General features: G+C 40.2%; 1 protein-coding gene across 6 annotated transcripts in view; it reads right to left on the bottom strand.

Moving 5' to 3' along the window:
* ercc6l2 (excision repair cross-complementation group 6-like 2) overlaps window positions 1-26815 on the bottom strand; it is an 87357-nt gene that overhangs the window by 18230 nt on the left and 42312 nt on the right. For all 6 annotated transcript variants that reach the window (XM_072586055.1, XM_072586088.1, XM_072586099.1 and 3 more), the window contains 7 exons: window positions 19665-19810; window positions 19435-19530; window positions 18141-18240; window positions 13483-13635; window positions 11452-11532; window positions 7048-8266; window positions 2198-2352 (listed from right to left, as the gene is read on the bottom strand). In XM_072586055.1, the coding sequence (XP_072442156.1) occupies window positions 2198-2352; window positions 7048-8266; window positions 11452-11532; window positions 13483-13635; window positions 18141-18240; window positions 19435-19530; window positions 19665-19810 (1950 nt within the window). The remainder of the gene's footprint in view (window positions 1-2197; window positions 2353-7047; window positions 8267-11451; window positions 11533-13482; window positions 13636-18140; window positions 18241-19434; window positions 19531-19664; window positions 19811-26815) is intronic.

Genomic DNA, 26815 nt, shown 5'->3' with positions numbered 1-26815 from the left:
CCTGAAAGGGTTAACAAAAGATTTACAAGGATGTTGCCAGGGTTGGAGGGTTTGAGCTATACGGACAGGCTGAACAGGCTGGGACTGGTTTCCCTGGAGCATTGCAGGCGGAGGGGTGACTTTACAGATATTTATAAAATCATGAAGGGCATTTCCCTGGGGTGGGGGAGTCCAGAACTAAACTGCATAGGGTTGGGGTGAGAGGGGAAAAATATAAAAATGACCTAAGGGGCAACTTTTTCACATAGAAAGGTGGTGTATGTTTGAAATGAGCTGCCAGTGGAAGTGGTGGAGGCTGGTACAATTACAGCGTTTGGAAGTTATTTGGATGAGTATATGAATAGGAAGGGTTTAGAGGGATATAGAACAAGTCCTGGCAAATGGTTCTCAGTTAGGTTAGATATCTGGTCGGCATGGCTGAGTTGGACTGAAGGTTGTTTACGTGCTGTACACCTTTGATTCTATGCCATGAACCCAACCTCCCGGATGAGGTCATCCTAATGGGTAATGAACTTGGCTATCAGCCTGAACCAGGACCTTGGGTTCATGTCACACTACACATGACCCCATCACACTACACATTCTCTCTCTCTCTCTCTCTCACACACACACACACACACACACACACACACACAGAGACTCTCTCTCATATACATGCTCTCTCTCTCTCTCACAGGGAAATACTTCATCACACTCGTGCACACACTCTCTCAAGCACACACACTGTCCCTCTCCCTCACACATAAGCATATATAAGTCAATGGGGTGAATTTACATTTACACATTTGTATTTGCAGATACATTCTATTTTGGTCAAAAAGCACACAATATGTAGGCAGCCAGTCATTGTGACATTTTATAAATTCCTATTTTGGAAATAACAGCAGTCTGATTCCAGGTTGGGACAAGAGAGACTTTAACTTCACACCTTTAATGCATTGTCTGAGCTGAGAGATCACTTTTTTAAAAATATACTGATAAAATGTTGTTATCTTAAGGCAGTAAATTACACATTAAGCGATCAAACCTGCATCGCCATTCTAAGTGATTACAGACTTAACAGCCATCTAGGTTTGTATAATACATCGCATCAGTTATATGACACTTTGATCTTTTTCTTATATATTCCATGTCCTATGTATCCTGCCCCATTTACTACCTGATGAAGGAGCAGCCCTCCAAAAATTTGTTTTGTCAAATAAACTATAACCTGCTGGACTATAACCTGGTGTCACGTGATTTTTAACTTTATTAATTAGGAAGGCAAGTACTGTGTTGGCAAAAGGGTTTCAGTATCTATGTAAAGGTGTCTTTCTGCAACTGGAGACCACTCTTCTAGTATGGTGTAGTTTTTCTCAGGAAGAGTAATTTTGCCATAAAGGGACTGCAATGAAGGTTTTGTCAACTGACTTATGGGAATGGTGAGATTGACCTTTGAGGAGAGATTGAAGAAACTGAGCCTAAATTAACCTCGTGCAAAGTGCACTCCTTCACAGAGTCATCAATGAAATCACTTGATATTGTGAGAATATTCACTTTTCTGCCCCCACACTGATGTTCAAAATCCAATATGAGGTTACATTTTATCCTATGATATATAACTGAGCTTCAACATCCACCAAGCAATGGCTGACCTCTTCCAACAGATTTGGCCCTGAAAAAGATCATTTTGTGTTGTTAAGCACAAAAGTACATTATTAGATATTTAAATAAGGATTTTTCAAAAACTTTAAGAAGTTTATTTTTCCATGACACTTCAGCTTCTACTTCAGTTCATAACATGCATAAGCCTTATTTTGCTGTGTATATAATTTTGATAAGGTTATTGATTTCAGCACTTTTCATTTCCTGGTTGAATGACTGTAAGAAGTTTCTAAATGATTTCAATAGATTGGGCAGCTTGGTAAAATCACCTTTACACCCATTAAAGAATGCTGCAAATTGCAACATGGTGTATGAGGTAAAATTCTTACCAGATGTTAGTAGACGTTTCAGTGAAATTTTCAACGTCAGTGATGACTGCCCTTTCTTCCCTGTTGACTGCAAAATCCAAGTCAACAAATCATCTCAGAAATAGCATTATCTCCCTACTGTAGTTGGAGTCATTCTGAGAACCAGATTCTACAAACTTTTGAATAAAATTTTTAAATGGTGTTATATATATGCATGAATCAATGCTGTTCGATTGCTACTTTACCTGACTAGTGTGGATGGCTACATTGGCAGGAATCTGGGAATACTGTTTTAGTTCAAATACATCACGAATTGCAGTATAACTCATTTGATTTTCAGCCTTGCTGGATCCAATCACATGTTGGTTTGAATGAATGAAAGCCACTTCCTGTACATCACCTAATAATTGAAACATCAGATATTAATTAGCAACAATCCTGTCACTTTCTTAATCTATTCACAGGACATGGTGTTGCTAGGTAGGCTTGCATTTACTACCCTTCCTTAATTGCCCAGAGAACAGTTAAGGGTCAACTACACTGTAGTGGGTCTAGAGTCAGATGTAGACCAGACTGACTAAGGATGGCAGATAAGTTTCCTTAAAGGACATTAGTGAACCACTTGTATTTTTGCCAACAATAGGCAATGGTTTCATGATTGTTATTGGGCTCTTAATTCTAGATTTTTACTGAATTTCAATTCCACCATCTGCCATGGCAGGATTTGAATCTAGATTCGTAGAACATTAACTAGATTAATGGTCTATCGACAACATCACTAGACCATCAACTTTCCTACTTAAAACAATTTTAAAGAAGTATGTTACAGCAGATCAAGTCACATATCATTCACAACAGTTTCACATCAACTTTGAACTTTTCTGGTGTACCTTTTTCATCGAGTTGGGTTAAATTCAAATCCACTTATCACAGGTAAAACAATTATTAACAAAAATGCACTGTGGTGTTCCTCAGTTAAATGAGAATAGACTTAAAGGATTAGAATCCCAGGCAGCAGGTTCTTGTTTATTATCCAAGATGTATCCTGGACTTGAAGAATCCTACTTTCCATGCTTAAACTAGATACCTAACACCCTTTAATTTATTGAGAAACTGTTCAATTTTTTAAAACATGTGCTCATTGGGCTTGTGGGCATTTATTGCTCATTCTTGATGAGTTGCACTCCCCAAGGATTCTGGGTAATCCAAGATGGAGGACGGGAAAAATTTCTGGCTGTAAGAGCTGCTCCTTTTTTTTTGAGGTATTTTCCTCGAATTCCAGGAGCAGCAATTGCTGTTTTATATGCTGTTGCATTGTTTTGGAACTTTGGAAAAAAAAGTCAAAACAACAGTAGTTTTAAAAGGAGAAGAGCAGACAAAGGACGCACATGGTGAGGACAGTGCAGGAGAGAGAGAGCGAACCTGCACAGTTACTGCCTTTGCTGTTTTTGAATTTGAGTCAGAGGGTGGTACGTATATGGAATGAGCTGCCAGAGAATGTGGCGGAGGCTGGTACAATTGCAACATTTAAGAGGCATTTGGATGGGTATATGAATAGGAAGGGTTTAGAGGGATATGGGCCGGGTGCTGGCAGGTGGGACTAGATTGGGTTGGGATATCTGGTCATCATGGACAGGTTGGACTGAAGGGTCTGTTTCTATGCTGTACATCTCTATGACTCTTTGGGTGTGGTTAGTAAAGGAGCTCCAGGAATTTGATCCAGCAACAATAAATGTTCACCAATATAGCTCCTAGGAGAAATTGAGGACTGTAGATGTTGGAGATCAGAGCTTAAAAATGTGTTGCTGGAAAAGCGCAGCAGGTCAGGCAGCATCAAAGGAACAGGAGAATCGTCGTTCCGGGCATAAGCCCTTCTTGTGTAAAAGTTGCCTTTGTCCTTCTACCCTGAGCTTGGAAGGGGTTGTTGAAGGACCCATACGTTACTGTAATGGATCTTGGAGATGGTACGTACTGCTGCTACTGTGTGTCAGAGGTGTAGGGAGTGAATGCAAAAGATAGTGGATGGGTTTGCAATCAAGTAGGCAGCTTCATCGTGGATAAAGCCAACCTTAAGTGTTGTTAAAATTCATAAGCTCGATCCTACTCTGGTAACCACAGTCTAATTCAGTTTCTGATAACAGGTTATGGCCAGGATGTTGACAGTAGTGGATTCAGTGATTGTAATGTCATTGAACATAAATTCTCTAGTACGAGGTGGTCATTGCCTGGCACTTACATGCTGTGAAAGTTACTTGCCACTCAGCATCTCAAGCCAGATTGTTGTCCAGATTTTGCTGTATTTTGGCATGAACTGCTTCAGTATCTGAGGAATTATAAATGTGCTGAACATTGTGCAATCATCAGGGAAGATCCCCACTTCTGACATTATAATGGGGGGGGGGGGAAATAATTGAGAAAGCAGCTGAAGATAGTTGGTGTAAGACATTACCCTGACGACCTCTTCAGAGGTGTCCAGGAGCGGAGGTGATTGACCTCCAATAACTACAGCCATCTTCCTTTGGGAATAACTCCAACCAGTGAGGAATCTTTCACTTGATTATTCAATCTAATTGTAATCAAAATGTTATTTATTACTATGCAAGAGTACAGCTTGTTCACCACCATTTGATAGAAATGTTGTTTTAAATCTTTTTCCCTTTTAACATAGTTTATTTCAGATCTGACTTGACTGGTTCCTAGCATCAGCTGCAATTGAAGAGAAGCATGCACCCAAATTAAGGAAGCAATTTGTTTTAAACTTTGGCACAGCAAACTGTTTCTTTATCATCATACAAATTCAACACTGCAGACCTTAATTCTGGCACATTTACATTGCAGCAATGGTATTAAGTTTGCTTTACAATGACTTTGCAATTATAGGGACAGATTTTGGCCCAGCTGTGGTGATGGTAATGCACTGAAGTGCCTGAAATTAGATGACTGAGATTAGCCTAGAACTGGTCCTTATCTACATAACTTCTGAAGTCTCCAAGAATTAAAGATTAATCTCCTGGACACTGCCATGAGCAATCCTGGAGACAAAATATAAAAAATGTTGAAAATAAATTACTTTGAAGATTTTTATTAATTATAAAAATTTTGACCAAAATGTTTGAATAGATTGGTTGGAGACAGGAGGTCATATGATGAGATCTCTAGGATTATGTCCAGTCAGAGTTGGCAACTTTGCAGGTGGTGCAAAGACCAGTTTTCATATTAATCACCAGGTCAATGGGGATAAACAGTGGGGGCATTCCCACTGTTCTAGAAAACTTTATAAAAGAGCCTGACCTTGGTGGTGGGCAAGTTGTTGGAGGGAATCCTGAGGGACAGGATGTACATTTATTTGGAAAGGCAACGACTGATTCGGGATAGTCAACATGGTTTTGATTGAGTTTTTTTGAAGAAGTAACAAATAAGATTGATGAGGGCAGAGCAGTAGATGTAATCTATATGGACTTCAGTAAGGCGTTCAACAAGGTTCCCCATAGCAAGGGGAACTGATTAGCAAGGTTAGAAATCATGGAATACAGGGAGAACTAGCCATTTGGATACAGAACTGGCTCAAAGGTAGAAGACAGAGGGTGGTGGTGGAGGGTTGTTTTTCAGACTGGAGGCCTGTGACCAGTGGAGTGCCACAAGGATCGGTGCTGGGCCCTCAACTTTTTTCCATTTACATAAATGATTTGGATGCGAACATAAGAGGTACAGTTAGTAAGTTTGAAGATGACACCTAAATTGGAGGTGTAGTGGACAGCAAAGAGGGTTACCTCAGATTACAACAGGATCTGGACCAGATGGGCCAATGGGCTGAGAAGTGGCAGATGGAGTTTAATTCAGATAAATGCGCGGTGCTGCATTTTGGGAAAGCAAATCTTAGCAGGACTTATACACTTAATGGTAAGGTCCTAGGGAGTGTTGCTGAACAAAGAGACCTTGGAGTGCAGGTTCATAGCTCCTTGAAAGTGGAGTCGCAGGTAGATAGGATAGTGAAAGCGGCGTTTGGTATGCATTCCTTTATTGGTCAAAGTATTGAGTACAGGAGTTGGGAAGTCATGTTGCGGCTGTACAGGATATTGGTTAGGCGTGCAATTCTGGTCTCCTTCCTATCGGAAAGATGTTGTGAAACTTGAAAGGGTTCAGAAAAGATTTACAAGGATGTTGCCAGGGTTGGAGGAGAGGCTGAACAGGCTGGGGCTGTTTTCCCTGGAGCGTCGGAGACTGAGGGGTGACCTTATAGAGGTTTACAAAATTATGAGGGGCATGAATAGGATAAATAGACAAAGTTTTTTCCCTGGGGTCGGGGAGTACAAAACTAGAGGGCCCAGGTTTAGGGTGAGAGGGAAAAGATATAAAAGAGACCTAAGGGGCAACACTTTCACGCAGAGGGTGGTACGTGTATGGAATGAGCTGCCAGAGGAAGTGGTGGAGGCTGGTACAATTGCAACATTTAAGAGGCATTTGGATGGGTATATGAATAGGAAGGGTTTGGAGGGATATGGGCCGGGTGCTGGCAGGTGGGACAAGATTGGGTTGGGATATCTGGTTGGCATGGACGGGTTGGACTGAAGGGTCTGTTTCCATGCTGTACATCCCTATGACTCTTGGACTCTATAAATGTTCTTCAACATGTGGCAACAGGGGCTGCTGTTGAATTGTGAATGGAGGTCAGCTCTCTGGTGGTACTCAGGACCCTTTAATAAGTAGCAGTCTGATATTCCTAAACAGTAGTCTACATGATTTTAGCAGCCTATGCTCAGTGTTGACTGGGTGCAGGTTCTCTCTCATTTAAATGGTTTCTTTTCAATTTCTTTTACGTTTAAACAGTACTATGCATATATTGCCCCAAAGTATAAATACAGTTGACGTAGTCTCAGGATGAGAGGCTTGTACTATTTCACTTTGGAGTCTGTTTGGCTTTTAATCTTGATTTACATTAAGGTTTAGTGCTAGTGCAAAGAGGATATCATTTTCGTCCCAACAGTTGTTTTGTGAAGTGGGAATATAACATTTTTAACTTATACACTTTCAAAGCTTTAACAGACAACAAACATCCTGAATTCGCATTCCACTGTAAAAGCAAATTTGCAGTTACCTAGCAATCTGTCCATTGTTGCAAGCTGCTCCTCATGACTCTGGCTCTGTTTCTTGTTCTCTGGTATACCTTCACCTTTATCAATTCCGAAGGGCTTATGCTTGTGTCCAAGTTGAACGCTGCACAATGGCTTAATATTATTCTTGCCCACCTCTCTGCTTACATTGTACCGCATTTGTTTGATGGGAACATCATCTCCAGAGGATGAAAATTGCTCAATGTTGTCGTCTTCAGTCTCTTTTTTAAAAAGAATTGGAGATTTGTTGCAAGGGCTTTTTTTGCCTCTTTCTCCCCGATGTTCCAGTTGATTGGATGTTCTCTCTGGTGAGCTTGCAGATATTTCAACGTCATCTGACTCATCACTGATGTTGCCTGGTTCTTTCAATTTGGCAGAATAGCTCAAGGGATTCCCCTTTGTTACAGTGGGACAATTACCAATTATGCATGGTTTAACACCAGGAAATCCTAATTGTTTACAGGACAACAATGCCTTTTCTCTACAGGAAATATTTGTGAAGTTTTTGTCATTTGACTCCTCAGAATCTTTTAACAGGAATTTAGATTTAGATTTCTTCTTAGTAGGTACTTTCTTCTTTTGTCCCAACACTTGTGAAGGAGGGATGGCATCATCATTTTCTTCTGCACTGTTGTTGGCTCCCATAGGAAGAGCAGCGTTTACTGAAGTTCCATGATACTTGCATTTTTTTCTTAATTCAGCCTCTCCCTCTGATTCACTAGAAGTGCTCCAGTATTGACAAAGTCTTTCTCTAACTTGCTGAACACGCCCATTCCTTTTTATAGACTGAGCATTTGATCGGGCCTTTGAGACCAGGTTGATGGTCCTATCATTTGCCTTGGGTACAGGGGAACTTAAATCGCCGCTTGTGCTTTCTTCGGAACATCGATTCTCTAATATATCATCATCAGAGCCGGAGTCACCTTCACTGCAATCTTGTCTTGTGCATGTTTGCCTATCAAGGAATTTAGAAAACCCATACTGGGCTAATGTGAGCTGTCCGTGGCTGTCAGCATTATTATTGGTAGGTACTGCACTACCTCTACTACTGTTGACTTTTGTCATACTAGAAGGTTCTGACTCGCTTTCACTACTAAAGTCAAAAAATTGTTCTGAGTTTCTTTTAGATGGCTTTTGTCCGATAGCAGATTGCTCCAACAAGCCCTTATTCTCTTCTTCCACTTTCTTCTCTGTGTCCACGTTCTAAATATTGAAGACAACATTACATGGACATCTATGCCAAACAGAAAATTAGCAAAATGCTCAAAGAGATTATGCAGCATTTGACAAAGTGAAACAGAGTTAATGATCCACATAATAATGAAAAAAGAATTCCCTAGTCTGGGCAGATGGCGGTGGTGGGGGGGTGGGAGGGAGGGGTTGTCATAAAATTGCACAGGTGAAACCAAGAAGCAAACTTTTTTTAAATCTCGTTTGTGGGATGTGGGCATCATTGACTGGCTAGCATTTATTGCCCAGCTTTAGTTGCCCTTGAGAAGAGGGTCATGAGTGTAGTTCCGGAAAAGCATAGCAGGCCAGGCAGCATCCAAGGAGCAGGAGAATCTATGTTTCAGGCAAAAGCCGATAAAACTCTGATCTCCAGCACTTGCAGTCCTCACTTCCTCCTCGAGAAGGTGGCGGTGAGCTACCTTCTCAACCACTGCAGACCATCTACTGTGGGTTGACCCACAATGCCATTAGGGAGGGAATTCCAGGATTTTGACCCAGTGACAGTGAAGTAACAGCAATATATTTCTAAATCAGGATAGTGAGTGGCTTGCAGGGGAACCTGAAGGCGGTGGTGTTTCCATATATCTGCTGTCCTTGTCCTTTTGATGGGAGTGGTCATTGGTTTGGAAGGTGCTGAGGAGCTTTGCCTGTCAGTCTAGTTTTTTTTTAAACCTCACAGAATTATAGACTCACAGAATTGTTACAGTGCAGGAAGAGCACACTTGTCCCACCATATCGACATTGTCTCTCTGAATGAGCATTATGACTCCGTACCATTCTACTGCCTTTTTCTCATAATCATTACTATTGTTTTTAATGAAATAATAATTGAATGCCTTCTGCAATGTCTCAAATGAAACCTGCTTCTACCACTTTCAGGTAGTGCATTCCAGAATCTAAAGTCAAGATTTCGACTTTGCTCCAAATAATTTATATCCCCTTTCAGTCTTCCTGAAGTTTCACTTGTACAGTATATGTCACTGAAAATGCAAGAGAACAATTTATCAGAGGATCTCTATTTCTGAGAAAGTCTGGGACAGGACATGCAGCCATGGACTTGCACATATACTTGCAAGGATCCACCTACAGAATAAATTCAGCTTTTACCAGGTGATTCACAATTCACCGTTGCCATGGTGGCTTGAATCGCTGTTGAGAAGGGAGTATTCACACTGAAGACTAGAATCCACCTCCAGCAGCGATACTGCTGATTTTTAAACAGGTACATTTGTCAAAATTTCAAAACAAAAACTATAGATGTTGAAAATCCGAAAGAAAGTCAAAAATTGTTGGAAATATTCAGCAGGTTTGGCAGCATTTGTGGAGACAAAGCAGAGTTAATGTTTAGTGGCCGGTGACCCTCCTTCAGAACTAGATTATAGCTAGGAAAAGGTTGGTATACAGAGAAACCTATACTATCCGAAGGACACAGATGGGGAATATTTTGTTCAGATAATAGAATGCTGGATAACAGTTTAGTCAAGCATTGGGAATTTGTGATGTTGTCGGATAATCCGATACTTGGATTATCAAATGCTGGATAATTGAGGTTCCTCTGCATTTGCTGAAGATTGGAGAGGGGGAAAGCTGTAAATGATAGGTGCAGAAGGAGCAGAGACCACGAGAAAAATACAGTTGGGCAGACAAAGGAATGGGTAAGGATCAGCCTGGGATACTGAATAGCTGCAAATGGGGACTGTTAGTGGCTAATAATGAGTTCTTAAGGATAACAACCCATGTGATAACAAGATCTGGTGTGTCGGGTTAGGGTAAGGAAATGGGGGAAAAGTGCTCAGCCTCTAAAATTACTGAACTCGATACAGAATACAGAAGGTTGCAGGGTTCCCAAGCAGATAATGAGGAGATCTTGTTCTTCCAGCTTCCACCGAGCTTCACTGGAGCACAGCAGCAAGCCAAAGAGAGAGATGCTGGCCAGGAAACACTGGTGTGTTGAAATGGCAGGCATCCAGAAGCTCAGACTCAATTTTGCAGTAAAACATAAGTGCTCTGCAAAGTGGTCGTCTAGTCTGCGCTTTGTCTCCCCAGTATAGACGGGCCACATTGTGAACAGAACTGTCATATTTGTGATAGACAAAGGCCTTATTTACATTGAGGGACCAAGATCCACATTATTGTAAGGTGAGTAAGGGGTTTATTTCATTGAACATGGATTGCTTATTAGCTATTATTCAAATGACATTATTCAAATCTGTATGTGCATCAGCTAGCTTCCATGAACCTTGTTGAAATGTGCTAAGGTAACTTACCATCAGTGCTGATTTTTGAATGCCTCAGACTCTGATACCTGTTCAAACTGCTGGTTCTCTTTAAAGTTCTGATGTGGAGGTGTTGAGAGATTTTTGGCTTTAAAGATCAGCATGGAGAATTATTCTGGAATGAACTAGGACATGGGTTGAAGAATTAAGAAAAGGAATTGCTAAATTCTCAGGTCAGTCGTATTTGGTGAGATTTGAGCAGAGAGGGATAAAAGTAGCTTGAACAGGTTCTGACTGTGACCCTAAATAACCAAAGGGGACTGTATTACACAAGGCTTTCTTTTTCCAAGATTATGTTCTCTAATGTTACTTCTATGCAGCTGAATTATATTTAAAACTATTTTCTGAATCAGTAACAGGGCTTTCATAATGCAGTGTTGTGGCCTTCTGGTTCAAGTCCCACTTGAATGTGTAAGAACATCTCCAAACCATTTGATTTGAAAATGTCTTATTTTTAAATTAAATATCAATAATTGATAAGATAACATTTATTCTCTAGGAACAGAAGAGGAAATTCAAAAGTTTCTTATACCTTAGCTGTTCATATGCAGATTAAGGATGGGGCAATCTACTCATCCAAAGCGGAGCCGATGACTAATGCTAACTGATCAGCTAAAAAGAGCAGAGATACTTAAATGAGCCTGGGCACACTATTATAACACAGTACACCATATACAGCAGTAATCCTGATTTTAATCTTTTAAAATATTTTGTTGTTATGAGATTCTCAGTTGAACAGTTGAAATCTAAGGGAGGATGTGATTGAGAAAGCAGAGGGGGAAAGCAGTGCATCAGTGATGAGGAGTTCTTAATGCTCCCTGTACTCTCCATGAATTTCAGGGTGTAGCATTTCATGCTTATGTGAGATGAAGAAAAACTCACTGTTTTCAGTCTGGATGCTGGAGGTTCTTCTCTTAACTGTGTAGCAGCTGTCATCACTCCTGCTTCCACTTGACCGGTTCTCTGCAATAAAACATACAAGTTATGTTAAAAATAGAAATATATTCAATTGTTAACAAGTACTCTTTGTCAATTTTTGCATGCTAAAAAAGAATCTAGAGTCACAATCAATCTAAACCATTTGATTTATTTTACAATGACCTCCCGAAACATTTAACTTCCAACTGAACCAAGGGAAACGGAGTAGATTTCCGGAAGTTATTCTCTGACATTTACATCACATGCTTCTGCCATTTAATCTTTAAAGAATGAAATGTTCTTTATTGTTATTAAGTATTCAGCAACATTAAAATAAAATAAAGATGGAGTATTAATATTATACTGTTCACAGCTTCAGAAAGTCTGACAGTACCAATCAAATACTAATTTACATACTGTGGGATCCCAGAAATAGGAGTGTGATAGGTGACCAGGTAATGAATTATACTAGTTATTTTAGAGGGTTAAGTATTGTCCCCACAACCCTATGGTTGACAGGGTTTTCAGCCATGTCTGACCTATCTCCTGCATTTCTGCCCTCACCCCTTCTCAGAACAAGAGTTGTTCTTGACCTTAATTTCCACCTCATTAGTCTCTGCATTTAAAGGATCATCCTCCACTATTACCACCAACGCCATCACCAAAAATATCTCTTCCTCCACTGTCGGTATTCCACAGAGACCATTCCCTCTGAGACATCCTGGTCCACTCCTACATCACTCTTAATGTTTCCTCACTGTCCCATTGCACCTTCCCATGATTCCTCCCTCCTCACAATCCAAGAACACAAACACACCTTCGAGGTGAAGCTATGTTTTATTTGTACTTCTTTCAATCTAGTCTACTGCATTTGCTGCTCACTATGCAATCTCCCTTACATTGTGTTTAGTCTTGCCAGTCTGAATAACCATTTTGTGGAGGCCCTGACCTTCCAATTACTTGCTATTTCAATCGCCACTTTGCTGTCATGCTAACGTTTCTGTCCTGGGCCTGCCGCAATGCTCCAATGAAGCACAAAATCTTGCTTTCTACTTAGATAATTTAATGAATTTAATAACATCAGAAACTGAATTCATTACACCTGCTATCCACTTTTCTCACATTTTACTCTACTGCCCTGTAGATCTGTCGCATCTTATTTACTTTGTCAATATATTTAGTAGAAAGGGTCAATTCTCTCCCTTTCACATCTTAATTTACATCCTTTTACATCTCTTTTCTTCATTCTCCACTATTAATAACTCCTTTGTCTTTCACCCTGGGCCTTTATATCATCTACCTTCTTGCTCCTCCTCTGATCTGTCAAAAGTATGAAAAGGACCCCATTTTCCAACACCTTTCAGTTTTGAAGGGTCAGTGGATTTGAAACATTAACAGTGCTTCTCTTCCCACAGATGCTGCCACATCTACTGATCTTCTCAAGTATTTTCCATGTTTGTTTGACGCAGTTCAACTACAGTCGGTCTAATCTTCCCAGGAATCCGCTGGAGGCTCAAAGCTGGAAGAGTTTCATCATGCAAGAGCAATAATAAACAGACCTCTGATGACAGTGCCTGAGCCACATTTAGTGGTCCACAGCATAATCCAATGGGTGAAAGTTTTCATCATCCCCAACACTTAAATAAAATGTTACACAAAATATATTTCTGCAAATAACCATCTCCTTTAAAGCTTGAAATGTTATGCAGGAAGCACCTTTAAGCTCCATAAATATGCATCCTGGACTTCTGTAAAAAGACATTACTGGCTGTGTGGGCTTGAAACATGTGAGCAGCAGATTCACAGTAATTTACACTGTAATATAAAATGAAAATGTGGGAGGGTATGAGACTGAAGAAAGGGGAAAGGCTGTTGCGAGAAGTGTGAGATTTAGAGAGAGAACGTGGAACTAGAAAAGTAAAATATAAAATGTGGCACATTCCATCCAAAATTGCTTCAATCCATGCTCTGCAAGTTCACTGAAGAGTTCTTTACCTGAATGATATCTCTGGTCAAACAAGATCCCTCTGTGCGAAGGCCAAATAGATTCTGGACTCCAAACAACTCCCCATGGTGCTCCTTTGATCCTTGCACTGCATTGAAGTAACGCTTTGCATTTTCACTTCCAACAACAGCACAATGTAGTTGCTAAGACAATGGAGACAGCAGAATGCCAGATTCAGTAATGTGTGTCATGGCTTTCAGAAAATACATGCAGTCATTGTTAGATGTTGACCTGCCTGGATCTAGTGAATAGTTAGAAAATTTTCCAGTTGATTTAGAATGCTTTAATTCTGTGTATTAATCACATACTACATTTTTGCTTCCCTATAAACATGAAAATATAAAACATGCATTTTCACATTTGGAGTCGAGTCATAGAGTTACACAGCATGGAAACAGACCCTTCAGTCTAATTCATCCTTGCTGATAAGGTTTCTTCGACTAAAACAGTCCCACTTGCCTGTGTTTGACCCACAGATGAATAATTTGAGAAAGGAGACAGAAAATAGGGAACTACAAGCTAGTTAGCCTGATGTTAGTCCTTTGGAAAGTATTGATCTATTATGAAGGAGTCTTAACATTGCAATTAGAAAAGCACCGTACAATCAAAACAGCTCAACAATATCTTACAAAAGGAAATCTTATTTAACAAATTTATTAAAGATTTTTTGAGGATGCAGCTAGTGGGTAGATCTACACATGCAGAATACTTCAAAACAGCATTAGACAATATTCCATGGAGTTAATGGAGTGTGGATTTGTGGGCAATATACACTGACAGAGGATTGGTTAATCGACAGAAAGCAGCGTGTAGAGATAGGTAGCGCATTTTCATGTTGGTAGACTATGACTGTTGGGAATGCCATAAAGGATCACTGTTAGACTCTCAGCTATATACAAAATACATTAACACCTTAGACAAAACACCAGAGTATTACATCAAATTTGCTGATGAGACAAAGCTAAGTGAGAATGCAAGCTGTGAGAATGAAACAGAGGCTGCAAAAAGATAGATAGGTCAATATGGTAACCATAATGTGGTGATGCCGTGGTGTTGGACTGGGTGGACAAAGTCAAAAGCCACATGACACTAGGTTTAGTCCAACAGGTTTATTTGGAATCACAAGCTTTTGGAGTGCTGCTCCTTCATCAGGTGAAGACAACATGTGACAAAGGAGTAGTGCTCTGAAGGCGTGTGATTTCAAATAAACACTTTGGACTATAACCTGGTTTTGTGCGACTTCTAACAACATGTTAGATAGAGACTAGAGTAGGGAAGAGTGAGGTTTTTCAATTTGGTTATACAAATAGAAAAGCAGAACATCTTTTAAAAGATATAAGACTTCTCAATGTTAACTTGTGGACAGACCTAGGTGTATGCATACAAATATAAAAGAAAATTAGCATGGAACTACAGCAAACAGTTAGGAAAGCAAATGTAAAAGGTAAGAAAGGTAAAGCTGCAGTTGTTCCAGAGGACCATGGGGCTGCTCTCTCACTAGAAAGAGACAACTGGTGGTAAATTTAACCTGAAGGTCACTATGCCTCAGGCAAGTTTTAGAAATTGGGAACTTCTGAGATCCCTGGGATCTCAGCCAGTTGCAAGAATGAACCTGTGCTATTGGAAAAACACTGCATTACAAACAAACCATCAAGCTAACTGAGCTAAAGAGAGTCGGAGATGCACAGCATGGAAACAGATCCTTCTTGTCCAACTTGTCCATGCCGACCTGATATCCTAAATTAATCGAGTCCCCTTTGCCAGCACTTGGCCCATATCACTCTAATTCCTTCCTATTCATAAACCCATCCAGATATCTTTTAAATGTTGTTATTGTATCAGTTTCCACCACTTCTGGTGGCAACTCATTCCATACACACCATCTCTACCTAAAAACGTTGTCCCTTTAGGTTCCTTTTAAATCTTTCCTCTCTCATCTTAAACCTATAGTTTGGGAAATCTTAAGCCCTTTAGTTTGGGCACCCCCACCCCAGGGAAATGACCTTGGCTGTTCACCCTATCATTGCCCCTCATGATTTTATAAACCTCTATAAGGTCACCCCTCAGCCTCTGACACTCCAGGAAAAATAGCCCCAACCTATTCAGCCTCTCCCTATAACTCAAGCCCTCCAAAGCTGGCAATATCCATGTAAATCTTTTCTGAATCCTTTCAAGTTTTACAATACCCAAATGATAGGTGAACCTTGAAACCGAATGTCAGCAGCAGGTTCTTTGACCAACATGAGTCATTACTCCATGATCATTCAGTCACACATATCCATCCACCCCTTGAGAAAGTGCTAGGCAATAAACCATAGCCTTGACCACTTTAACCCTGCAACAAGTTGTATTTATACAGTGTTTTGTTTCATTCTTCAGAGGGAAATTATAAAACACTGAACCACACAAGGGACTATCAGGGCAGATGACCAACAGCTTGGTCACAGTTTTAGTAAGTGTCTTAAAACCAAGGTTATATTTGACAGGGTGGCATCAAGGAACCTGCACAAAACTGGAGTCAATGGGAATCGGGGGAAGACTCTCCACTTATCAGAATCACAGCTAGTACAGGGAAAGATGGTTGTGGGTGTTGGAGGTCTGTCATCCCAGCTCCACGACATCAGAGTTCCTTAGGGTAGTGCCATAGGCCCAACCATCTTCAACTGCTTCACCAATGACCATTCCATCATATGACCAGAGTTGGGCTATTCACTGACAATTTCACAACTTTCAGCATCATTCAAAATTCTTCAGACACTGAAGCAGATCATGTCAAAATGAAATAAAACTTAGATAACATCCAGGCTTGGGCAGAAAAGTGGCAAGTAACATTTGGACCATATAAAAATGCCAGGCAATAACTATCTTCAATAAAAGACAATCTAACCACTGAACCTTAAACATTCAATAGCATTACTGTCATTGAATCCTCCCATATCAACATCCTTAGGATGTACCTTTGACCAGAAACTCAAATGAACTCACCATACAAACAGTAGCTAGAAAAGCAGGTCAGAGACTAGGAATATTCAGCAAGTAATTCCCCTTCTGACACCCCAAAGCCTGTCTAGCGTCTTCAAGGCATAAGCCAGGAGTGTGATGGAATAGTCCCCACTTGCCTGGATGGGGGCAGTTCCAACAACACAAGAAGCTTGACACCATTCAGGGCAAAACAGTCTACTTCATCAGCATCACATCGACAAGCATACAGTCCTTCCACTATCAACGCTCAGTAGGAAGCAGTGTGTGCTATCTACAAGATGCTCTGCAAATATTTGCAAAAAGGTCCTTAGACAGAACCTTCCGAACTCATAATCACTTCCTTCTAGAAGGACAAATGCAACAAACACATGGGGACAGCACAACCTGCAAGTTCCCCTCCAAGCCACTCACCATCTTGATTTGACAATATATTGTCATTGCTTCAGTGTCACTGGGTCAAAACCCTGGAACTCTCTCATATGGTATCGTGAGTCTTGTTATGCCCATGTCCCACAAGCGAATTAAAAAAAAGAGGAAGGGAAGGTATAAAAGGCACAGAAGTTTTTAGGGAGGCAATTCTAGCGCTCAGGTCCTTGGTAGTTTAAGGCACAAATGCCAGTAGTATAGTGATTAAAATCAGAAGTGCTCAATAAGCCATAATTAAAGCAGCACAGATATCCTGGAAGATTCTGGAGCTGGAAGAGATTACTAATAGGCAAAGAGTCAGCCAAAATATCTCTCCTAATTTTTTCAACCTGTGTGGAAATGTGATGGTTTTCACTTTGGTTATAAGAACTGTCAAGCAGGATACTTTTTAAAAAGAGATGACATTGGATCTAGTGGTTAGCACTGCTGCCTCACAGCACCAGGGATCCAGGTTCGCTTTTGGCCTTGGGTGACTGTCTGCAGGGAGTTTCCACGTTCTCCCAGTGTCTGTGTGGGTTACCTTAAAATATTCCGGTTTCCTCCCACAGTCCAAACATGTGCGGAATATGTGGATTGGCCATTCTAAATTATCCCATAGTATCCAGAGAGGTGCAGGTTAAGTGAGCTACCTATAGGGTAGGTGTCTGGGTGGGATGCTCTCCAGAGGGTCAGTGTTGACTCTATGGGCTGAATGGCCTCTTTCAACCCTGTCGGGATTCAATGAGTTTTGCTTCTGGAAATAGTACACCTCCATGTAGATTCTGCAGTCCTCAAAAGCAACAGTGCAACCTTGTTTGCTCGAACACTGAACACAAGATTGTCATCAGCAGTTGTGTTGCAATAGCATTTTTTTCATTAAATAATAAAAGCAAAAGCATTACAATATAAACCTCAGTTAAATTCAAAAGAGGTTTTGTTGTCAGTTTTAGAAAATGAAAAGCAATTTATCACAACAGTCGCTGAGGGAGAAATAGCATAGTACCCGGTATCTTGAAAAGATGGTATCTTGAAAAATGCTTAAACATTGAAATTAGTTTACTCATCACAATAAATCAAACCAAAAAAAAAATTATTTTACAGGGTTACCAGAGATTGTTTTGCTTGACTTAGAACATATGAGGGATAAGTGTAATTGCCTAATCTATAATTTATAAAGCCTGTTTAGAGAATTCTCAAAAATAATGAATTGTTAGTAGCAGATGACAAGTCCAGAAGTACTGAGCACGTATTAACTGCTTACCTGTTTATAAAGCTGGCGCAAATACATGATTTCCTCAACTGTTCCCAATGAAATCAGTCTGAACACTTTAACATCTCTGCACTGACCAATACGGTATGCTCTACAGAGGTAGAAAAAATTGATCTGTTGAAGATAGAAATTTAATATAACCACTGGTAACTAGTCATGGGTATACATATATAGGATTGTGAGGTAACAGGAGCTTCACCTGTCTTTATATCAGAAAAAAAATCACAAAGAAAATTAGTCTCTGCCACAAGCAGAACAAGTGAGTAAAGCCACAAATATTATTTACAAGTATCCAAGTGATCAGGCTGAACTTAAAATAAACCTGCAACTTGTGAAAATGACAATTTGGAAAGTATGCTGGAAAACTGAAGCAAAACATAAAAAGCACAGGGCATTATTCACCTATCTCGTGTGCTTGAATCAGGCAGAAAAAAGAAACAGTCTGACTGTTGGTGGCAAACACCAGGCAGCTTGGAGCCTGCCTGCTGGTGCTCTGGTAAATAATGGAGGATTTTCAACAGCATCTCATGAATTAGAGGAGTTCAAGACAGGGTAGCAGAGGCCTCTTTGTCCTGTAAACCACATTTCACTGAGGAAACAACTGCGATGAATGCTATGCTTAGTTGATGGTTTATCAACTCCCAGTTTTCATGTAGAGAAATGAGACTGCTACCTCAAGCAGATGATTTGATCTCCTAAACAAATAAATTATTTAAGGAAGTAGTGGGTACAGACTGGGTGGCATGTTTTCTGATATAATTATGCAGCTGTATAGTTAAAATTTTGTAGGGCCTGGAGATTAAAACCTTCCCCTATGAAATTTGTTCAATTTGCTGTCCCCTTACAACCAGAGGTCCAAAAGGGGACCCCAGAGAGGTTGATCCTATCCCAGGGATGGTGAAACTTCTGAATTTCTGAGCATTTATTGAATTACCGACATTAGTATACATACATTATGTATACCAATGAAATACATTTTCTTTGAATAGCTCATACTGACTTTTAAGTTTGAAAACTGGATTCATGTGAACATGTCAATATTTACCAATTAGGGAGGTAGATGGCGCCTGACCGAAGAACTTGAAAAACTACTGATCCAAGACAATTTTGTTTCTGGACTGAAGATGATTACTTCACGAAATATACATACAAAAATCATCAAGGCACCATGGTTAATTGTTGCTACTGACTTGAATAAGTCAGCTTGTGCCACAACTACGTGGTCACTAGAAGTTTTATGTAATTTAGGAGGAGTGGCCTTAGGAAAAATAAGTAAATTGCATACCTGTCAATAGCTTGCAGATCATTAGCTGGATTCCATGTTGGGTCAAATATCACAACAATATTAGCTCCAACAAAATTTAGTCCTAACCCACCAGCACTGTGATGAAACAAAAACACATATATAGCCAAATTACAAGATGTAGTGTAGTGATATTTTGTATATTCTAGTACAGCAATTTAAAGAAAAGCAACGGAGAACATTCCACAAATTGCAAATTCTATACATCTTACATTGTGGACACCAAGCAAATGTTGATGTTTCGTGTGCTGTTGAATTCCTTCACTATTTTGACCCTCTCCTCTGTTTTGGTTTTTCCATCAAGTCGTTGGTAATCTAGTCCAGTTGCCATACAGTATTTCTCCAGCACATCCAAAAGCTGATGGAGTACAAACATTTTTACACAAAGATGAAGCAAATTCAGTGAATTCCATACATTGTCTTCCTACTTAGACTGAGGTGTCTCTCCACTGTTTTACTTCAAACCAAAGACAGAATTAAATTCTACGTTACGACCATTTTGTATGCATACTGTTCTTCTCAAAGATTTGAGAGGCATTTCCATTGCACCCAGGCATAATGGAAAAGGAAACAAGGGAGAGTGGTATCAGTTGGCTCATATAGTGCCACTTCAGCCAAGTATAATTTAGAGTGGATATTAGAGAAAAATCAGCTATGCCTTCATTCAGTAAAAACTCTAACTGAAGTGAGCGTCCTTGCTTTCTCATGTATCTGTGCAGGATTTTCTCAATTTCTTTTTGCTTCTATTGGTAACTTTACTGCCACATCAACATCTCCATTTGATTGAAGGTAGTTAGAGAGTCAGAGTTTCACAGCACTCCAACATGTTCCCATCAGTCACTGAGCACCTATCTACTTTAATCCCATTTTCCAGAACATGGCTTGTAGTCTTGTATGCTATGGCACTTCAATTGTTCCTCTAAATACTTAAACGTTGTGAGGGTTCCACCTTCTGGATGAAAAAAATTTCCTCAATCCCCTTTTATCTTCCTGTCCCTTACCCTTAATCTATGTCCCATAGCTAATGACCCCTCTATTAAGGGGGAAGATTTCCCCAAATCCTATCTTTGTCACTGTTAATTTTGTACACCTTAATCTGGGGACCCCTCAGCCATCTATGCTCTATGGGAGACACCATTCTAGCCTCTCTTCAAACCTGAATTGCTCCAGTCCAAGCAACAGCCCAGTGAACCTCTTCTGAACTCTCTCTAGTACAGCTGCATCCTTCGTATAGAGTGGCGAACAGAACGCATACGGTACTCCACCTGTGGCCTAGCGAACATTTCATATAGCTCCATCATAATCTCCTTACTCTTATATTCAATAACTTGACTAATAAAGGCAAGTATCCCATATGGCTTCTTAACTATCCTATGGATGCTCAAAGAATCCCAACAGTGTGGAAACAACCCTCCAAAAAGTATCCTACCCAGACCCATTCTCCTATCCTATTACTTTACATTTTCCCTGACTAATGCACCTAACCTACACATTCCAGAACACTATGGGCAATTTAGCATGGCCAATTCACCTAATCTGCACATCTTTATAGACTGTGGGAAGAAACCGGAGCACCCGAAGGAAACCCTCGCAGACATGGGGAGAATGTGCAAACTCCACACAGACAGTCGCCAGAGGCTGGAATCGAACCCAGATCCCTGGCGCTGTGAGGCAGCATGCTAAGTACCGAGCCACCGTGCCACTTTTTTACCCACCCAACTGCCTTCAAGGATCTATTGGTAAGTGCACCAAGGCCACCTGATTCACTGTACTCTTAGGGCTCTACCATTCATTGGGCATTTCTTTACCTTCCAAATACTTCAAAAACCCATCACCTCAAACTTTTCAGGATTAAGCTTTATTTGTCACTGTTCTGCCCACCTGTTAGCACGTCTACATCTTCCTGTAGTCTAAGGCTTTCCTCCTGGCTATTACTACAACACAATATTCATGTCATCTGTGAACTTACAGATCATGCTTCCTATATTCAAAACTAAATCATGAATGCACATAACAATCAGCAAGGGACCCAGCACCAAACCATTTGGCACAACAGGGGACGGTTGCTTCCAGTCACAAAAAATAATGAATTAATGCTAACCATTTCCTACCACTAGACCAATTTTGGATCCAATTTGATCCGAATTGGTTCTGGATTGCATGAGCTCTTGGCATCTTGGCATCTACTCTCCCACTTAATAATTTGTTAAATGTTGCACTGAAATCCATGTAGACAACACCAATTGCACCACCCTCTTCTTAACACCTAGTCACCTCAAGAAACTCAAATTTGTTCAACATGACCTATCCCCTGACAAAGCCAAGCTGACTATTCTTCATTTATCCTTGCTTCTCCAACTCAAACCTAATTCTGCTCCTCAATTTTTTTTCTAATACTTTCCCTTCTACTCATATTAGGCTTATTGGCCTGTAGTCTTGAATAGTGATACCACATTAGCTGCCCCCCCAGTCCTCTAGCACCCTTCCTGTGGCCAGAGAAGATTTAAAATTTAATGTTAAAATCCTGGCAATTTCATCCCCTGCCTCCGACAGCAGTTTAGGATACATTTCATTGGGGCCTGAGGATTTATCCCCTTTTAAGCCCACTAAAAACACTAAGATCTCTTAGCTCTTAATGCTAATTTGTTGCAGATTCCTTCATAATCCCTTTACCTACGTCATCCTTCAACAGTACACAGTTAAAACCTCAGCTATGCCTTCCAGCTCTCCAGGCAGCTTGTCACTTTAGATCCCAATGGGCGCTTACTCTTTTCCTGTTTATCCACTTGTCTCAAATATACTTATTAGGTTTTCCTTTATTTTACTCACTAATGTTTTCTCATGCCCTTTCTTCACTCTAACTTTTTTTAAATGAAGTGTTCTAATAAATCCTCTGCATTTTCTATATTCCTCCAGGATATCCATTATTTGAGTCTCAGTATCTGCTGTATATTTATCCAATCCTGTACATCCTTTGACACCAGAGGTTCTTTGGACTTGTTTGTTCAAGCTACCCTTTCATCTTTACAGGAACACGATGGCTCTACACTCTATTTCCTTTTTGAATGACTCACTATTTTCTGATTTTGAGTTTCCTACAAGTTGCTGCTTCTAGCCAACTTTGGCCAGATCCTGCCTTATCTTTGGTCTTATCTGAATTTAGAACCTTTACTTTCAGATCATCCGTGTCCACTTCAATAACTACCAAGTCTTACTGAAGTATAAAGTTACAAATCACACAACACCAGGCTATAGTCCAACAGGTTTAATTGGAAGCACAAGCTTTCGGAGTGCCGTTCCATCGTCAGGCGGTTGTGGAGTGCACAATTGTAACATAGAATTTATAGCAAAATTGCTATAAATTTTCTATAAATGGTGTGTGTTACAATTGTGCACTCCACAACCACCTGATGAAGGAGCGGCGCTCTGAAAGCTAGTGCTTTCAATTAAAAAGCTGTTGGATTATAACCTGGTGTTGTGTGACTTGTAACTTTGTATACCCCAGTCTAACACCGGCATCTCCAAATCATTACTGAAGTATGGTGCCTATCAACAAAATATTCCTCCAATGACACTTTTACCATTTGCTTGCTTTAGTCCTTAAAATTAGATCCACCATTGAAAATTCTTCAAGAGAGGAACAGTGTGCTGGCTTAAAAAAATGTTTAAGAATTCCACCTCCTTTCACACTTTGTCTACCTCAGTTCATATGAAGGAAGTTGAAATCCCTTATTATTACATTGATATTCTATATTTCCAAGAATTTTGCCTAAATATCCACCCTTTACTTTTCAATGGTATTTGGAGTTTGATAATACACTCTCAGCAATGTGATGCTCCTTTGTTTTTATGTTCTACCAATATTGCCTAATCAGGGGAATGTTTTAAAATGTCATCCCTCCTTATTTTAATAATTGATTCTGTGACCAATACTGCAACCCTACCTCCTCTTCCAAAAACTCAAACCCCTCCTCCATCTTGCCTGAAGATTCTATACCCGACAACATTGAGCTGCCAATCCTCCAGTCCTGCCTGTCCCTCAATGATATCATTCCCATGTGTAAATCAATAACTTCAACTCATTTGCCTTTCTCGCAAAACTCCTTTAAAAGCTCTGTTAAAATAAATGCCATCTGATTGTGCCACCCTCTCTTGTGCCTTCAATTGACTACATCTGCCCTGCCTGCCAGACTGTCTTGGCACTTCTGCTACACTTACCTGTGCAATTACCCATATTGTACTTCCACTCTGTATTTCATCTCCCTGGTAGAGTCATGCAGCATAGAAACAGACCCTTCAGTTCAACAGTCCATGCTGACCTGAATCCCAAACTAAACTACTCAACTTTGAATACCCAAGCATGCTGTTGTGTTTTTAAACATTTCTGCCATCTGTATTCTTTCCGTTATTCAAAAGATTTAAAAGGAGGAATACATTATTTTCCCAACATTCTGCCTTAAGCAGCTCTGCTGCAGTTTCTTAATTTTGCCATTGCACATATAAAAACTGCTAATTTTGTTTCATATTATCCTTCTTTTTGACTGGAGCAGTGATGAAAAATTGCAACCACTGTCTGGGCTGGTATTTCATTGTGCTTTTTTCCCTTGGTTTCTTTCAGTTCTTGTAGCAGCTTTCACAGCTCTTAATACTTCTAACTCTTTGTCAGTGATTGTGCTTTTTTCATAGCTCTTCAACAGCTGATCTCTGCTTCACCTTTAATACCATGTTTCAAGCACCGAAGACAAAAGTCAAGACTTGTACTGTGACTTTACTGAAATTGACTACATGATGACAGCCCCAGTTAGTGCCTTGTGGTACAGATCATATGGCTATGGCAAACAAAAAAGCATAGTGGTACAGATTGCATTGCTATACCAAACACTTTTGACTAAAGAAATTGAGTCAGAGAGTATGTAAAATCTTAAAATAAATTGCAACCACAAAATTAAAGGAATAAGCAAAAAGCCTGCTGTAAAATTCTGAAATTCTTATGTACCTAAAGCTTGCCATAAACGAGCAAATTATTTTGGCAAAGCAGACATTTAGCTTAATTCACGTTAGCACATAAAGACTGATTTGGGAAATGGTCAATGGAGACCGTGCTTCCTTTGAAACCAGTATCACTTCGCAAGGACCAGTGTCAAGTGTAACTGAAGATACAAAAGCTGAAATTTAATGACAGGGAACAGGTTTTATTTTAAGAAATTACTTCCACTTGTGGGTCAGTCTAGAAGAATGGACCATAAATGCAAGTTGTTCAAATAAAGGTCTTAGGAGAAATTTCTTTACAAAATGAATAGTAAGCATATGGATGACTTCAAAACATTAAGTTTGATGATGCACGTTTGATGTGGAATGGAATAAAGGAATGAGGTAAGACTGGTACGAGTAATTAAAGTGGGGGACAAAGAAGGACTTATGGGGATGACAAGCACTACCATAGACCAACTGGACCAAATGGCCTGCTACTATGCTTATAGACGGTATGCATTAGATGCATATAAACTCTTACATAAATTGGAACTATAATCTGCAGACCAATTGCTGCTTGACTATGAAGGTCTGTCTGCTGACATACGTTGCTGATAAATACATAAGACATCTCTTTAAAAAACACAGTATTTCATTTGAGAAGTGTAACTAAGACGGTTTTTAAAAGTATCTGAAGTGAATGGATGACCACATGCTTAAAATAACTTGACATTAATGAGAGCAGCAGTCAGTTAATGTGGATCATTTTCATTTCTCCCCATCAACAGTCTCCCTTCTGAACAAGAGTTCTCACCAACCATCCCCCAATGGCTCCTTAGCCATTTAACTTTAGAAGCAAAACCATGATCTCACAATACTGGAAAGCAAAGGCAATTTTGATTAACCAAATTTGCTACATACCAGTATATATCACCAAGGGTCCATAGGCAGCACTTTCCAAAGTGATAATCACTACCATCGTGAAGCTGATACATGGAAATTCAATCATCTGCAAGATTCCCCCCCAAGTCATTTGCCATCCTGACTTAAGAAATATATTGATGTTTCTTTCATGTTGCTGGGTCAAAACCTCAGACTCCCTCCCTAATGGCAGTGTGTGTGTAATGGCAGCAAATAGACCGCAGTGGATCAAGACAACTGCTCACCAATATTTTCTCAAGGGCAAGTAGGCATGGGCAGTAAATGCTGGCCCATCCAGTGATGCCTATATCCTATGAATAAATAATATAAATCCAGCATCTTGGCAATATACCCTACCTAAATGGTAATACTTTTAAATAACTCACCTTGTTAGCACACACTTTTATGTATTTCATGGGGCGAAAAATTGGAAAAAGTTATTGTAAATTCACCGTACGTGTACATAGTTGCCAGATGCAGTGGTCTTGCTTTAAATGCTGACCTGGGAATTTGTGTTGCAGACGTTTCAACCCCTGTCTAGGTGACATCCTCAGTGCTTGGGAGCCTCCTGTGAAGCGCTTCGGTGATCTTTCCTCCGGCATTTGTAGTGGTTTGAATTTGCCGCTTCCGGTTGTCAGTTCCGGCTGTCCGCTGCAGTGGCCGGTATATTGGGTCCAGATCGATGTGCTTATTGATTGAATCTGTGGATGAGTGCCATGCCTCTAGGAATTCCCTGTCTGTTCGCTGTTTGATTTGTCCTATAATAGTAGTGTTGTCCCAGTTGAATTCATGTTGCTTGTCATCTGTGTGTGTGGCTAAGGATAGCTGGTCGTGTCGTTTCGTGACTAGCTGGTGTTCATGGATGCGGATCGTTAGCTGTCTTCCTGTTTGTCCTATGTAGTGTTTTGTACCGTCCTTGCATGGGATTTTGTACACTACATTGGTTTTGCTCATGCTGGGTATCGGATCCTTCGTTCTGGTGAGCTGTTGTGGTCTGAGAGTGGCTGTTTGTGTGCTGTTATGAGTTCTAGTGGTCTGTCAGTTGGCTGTCAGTTCGGAAATTCTCTTGATGTATGGTAGTGTGGCTAGTCCTTTGGGTTGTGGCATGTCCTCGTTCCATTGTCTTTCCCTTAGGCATCTGTTGATGAAATTGCGCGGGTATCCGTTTTTGGCGAATACATTGTATTGGTGTTCTTCTTCCTCTTTTTGCAGTTCTGGTGTACTGCAGTGTGTTGTGGCTCTTTTGAATAGTGTCTTGATGCAACTTCTTTTGTGTGTGTTAGGGTGGTTGCTTTTGTAGTTCAGGACTTGGTCTGTGTGTGTGGCTTTCCTGTATATCTTTGTGGTGAATTCTCCATTCGGTGTTCCCTGTACCATCACATCTAGGAATGGGAGTTGGTTGTCCTTTTCTTCCTCTCTAGTGAATCGGATTCCTGTGAGTGTGGCGTTGATGATCTGGTGTGTGTTCTCT

This window comes from Chiloscyllium punctatum, chromosome 2 (genome assembly GCF_047496795.1).
Source record: "Chiloscyllium punctatum isolate Juve2018m chromosome 2, sChiPun1.3, whole genome shotgun sequence".
Classification (NCBI taxonomy): domain Eukaryota; kingdom Metazoa; phylum Chordata; class Chondrichthyes; order Orectolobiformes; family Hemiscylliidae; genus Chiloscyllium; species Chiloscyllium punctatum.
This window is presented reverse-complemented; position numbering and strand designations above follow the sequence as displayed.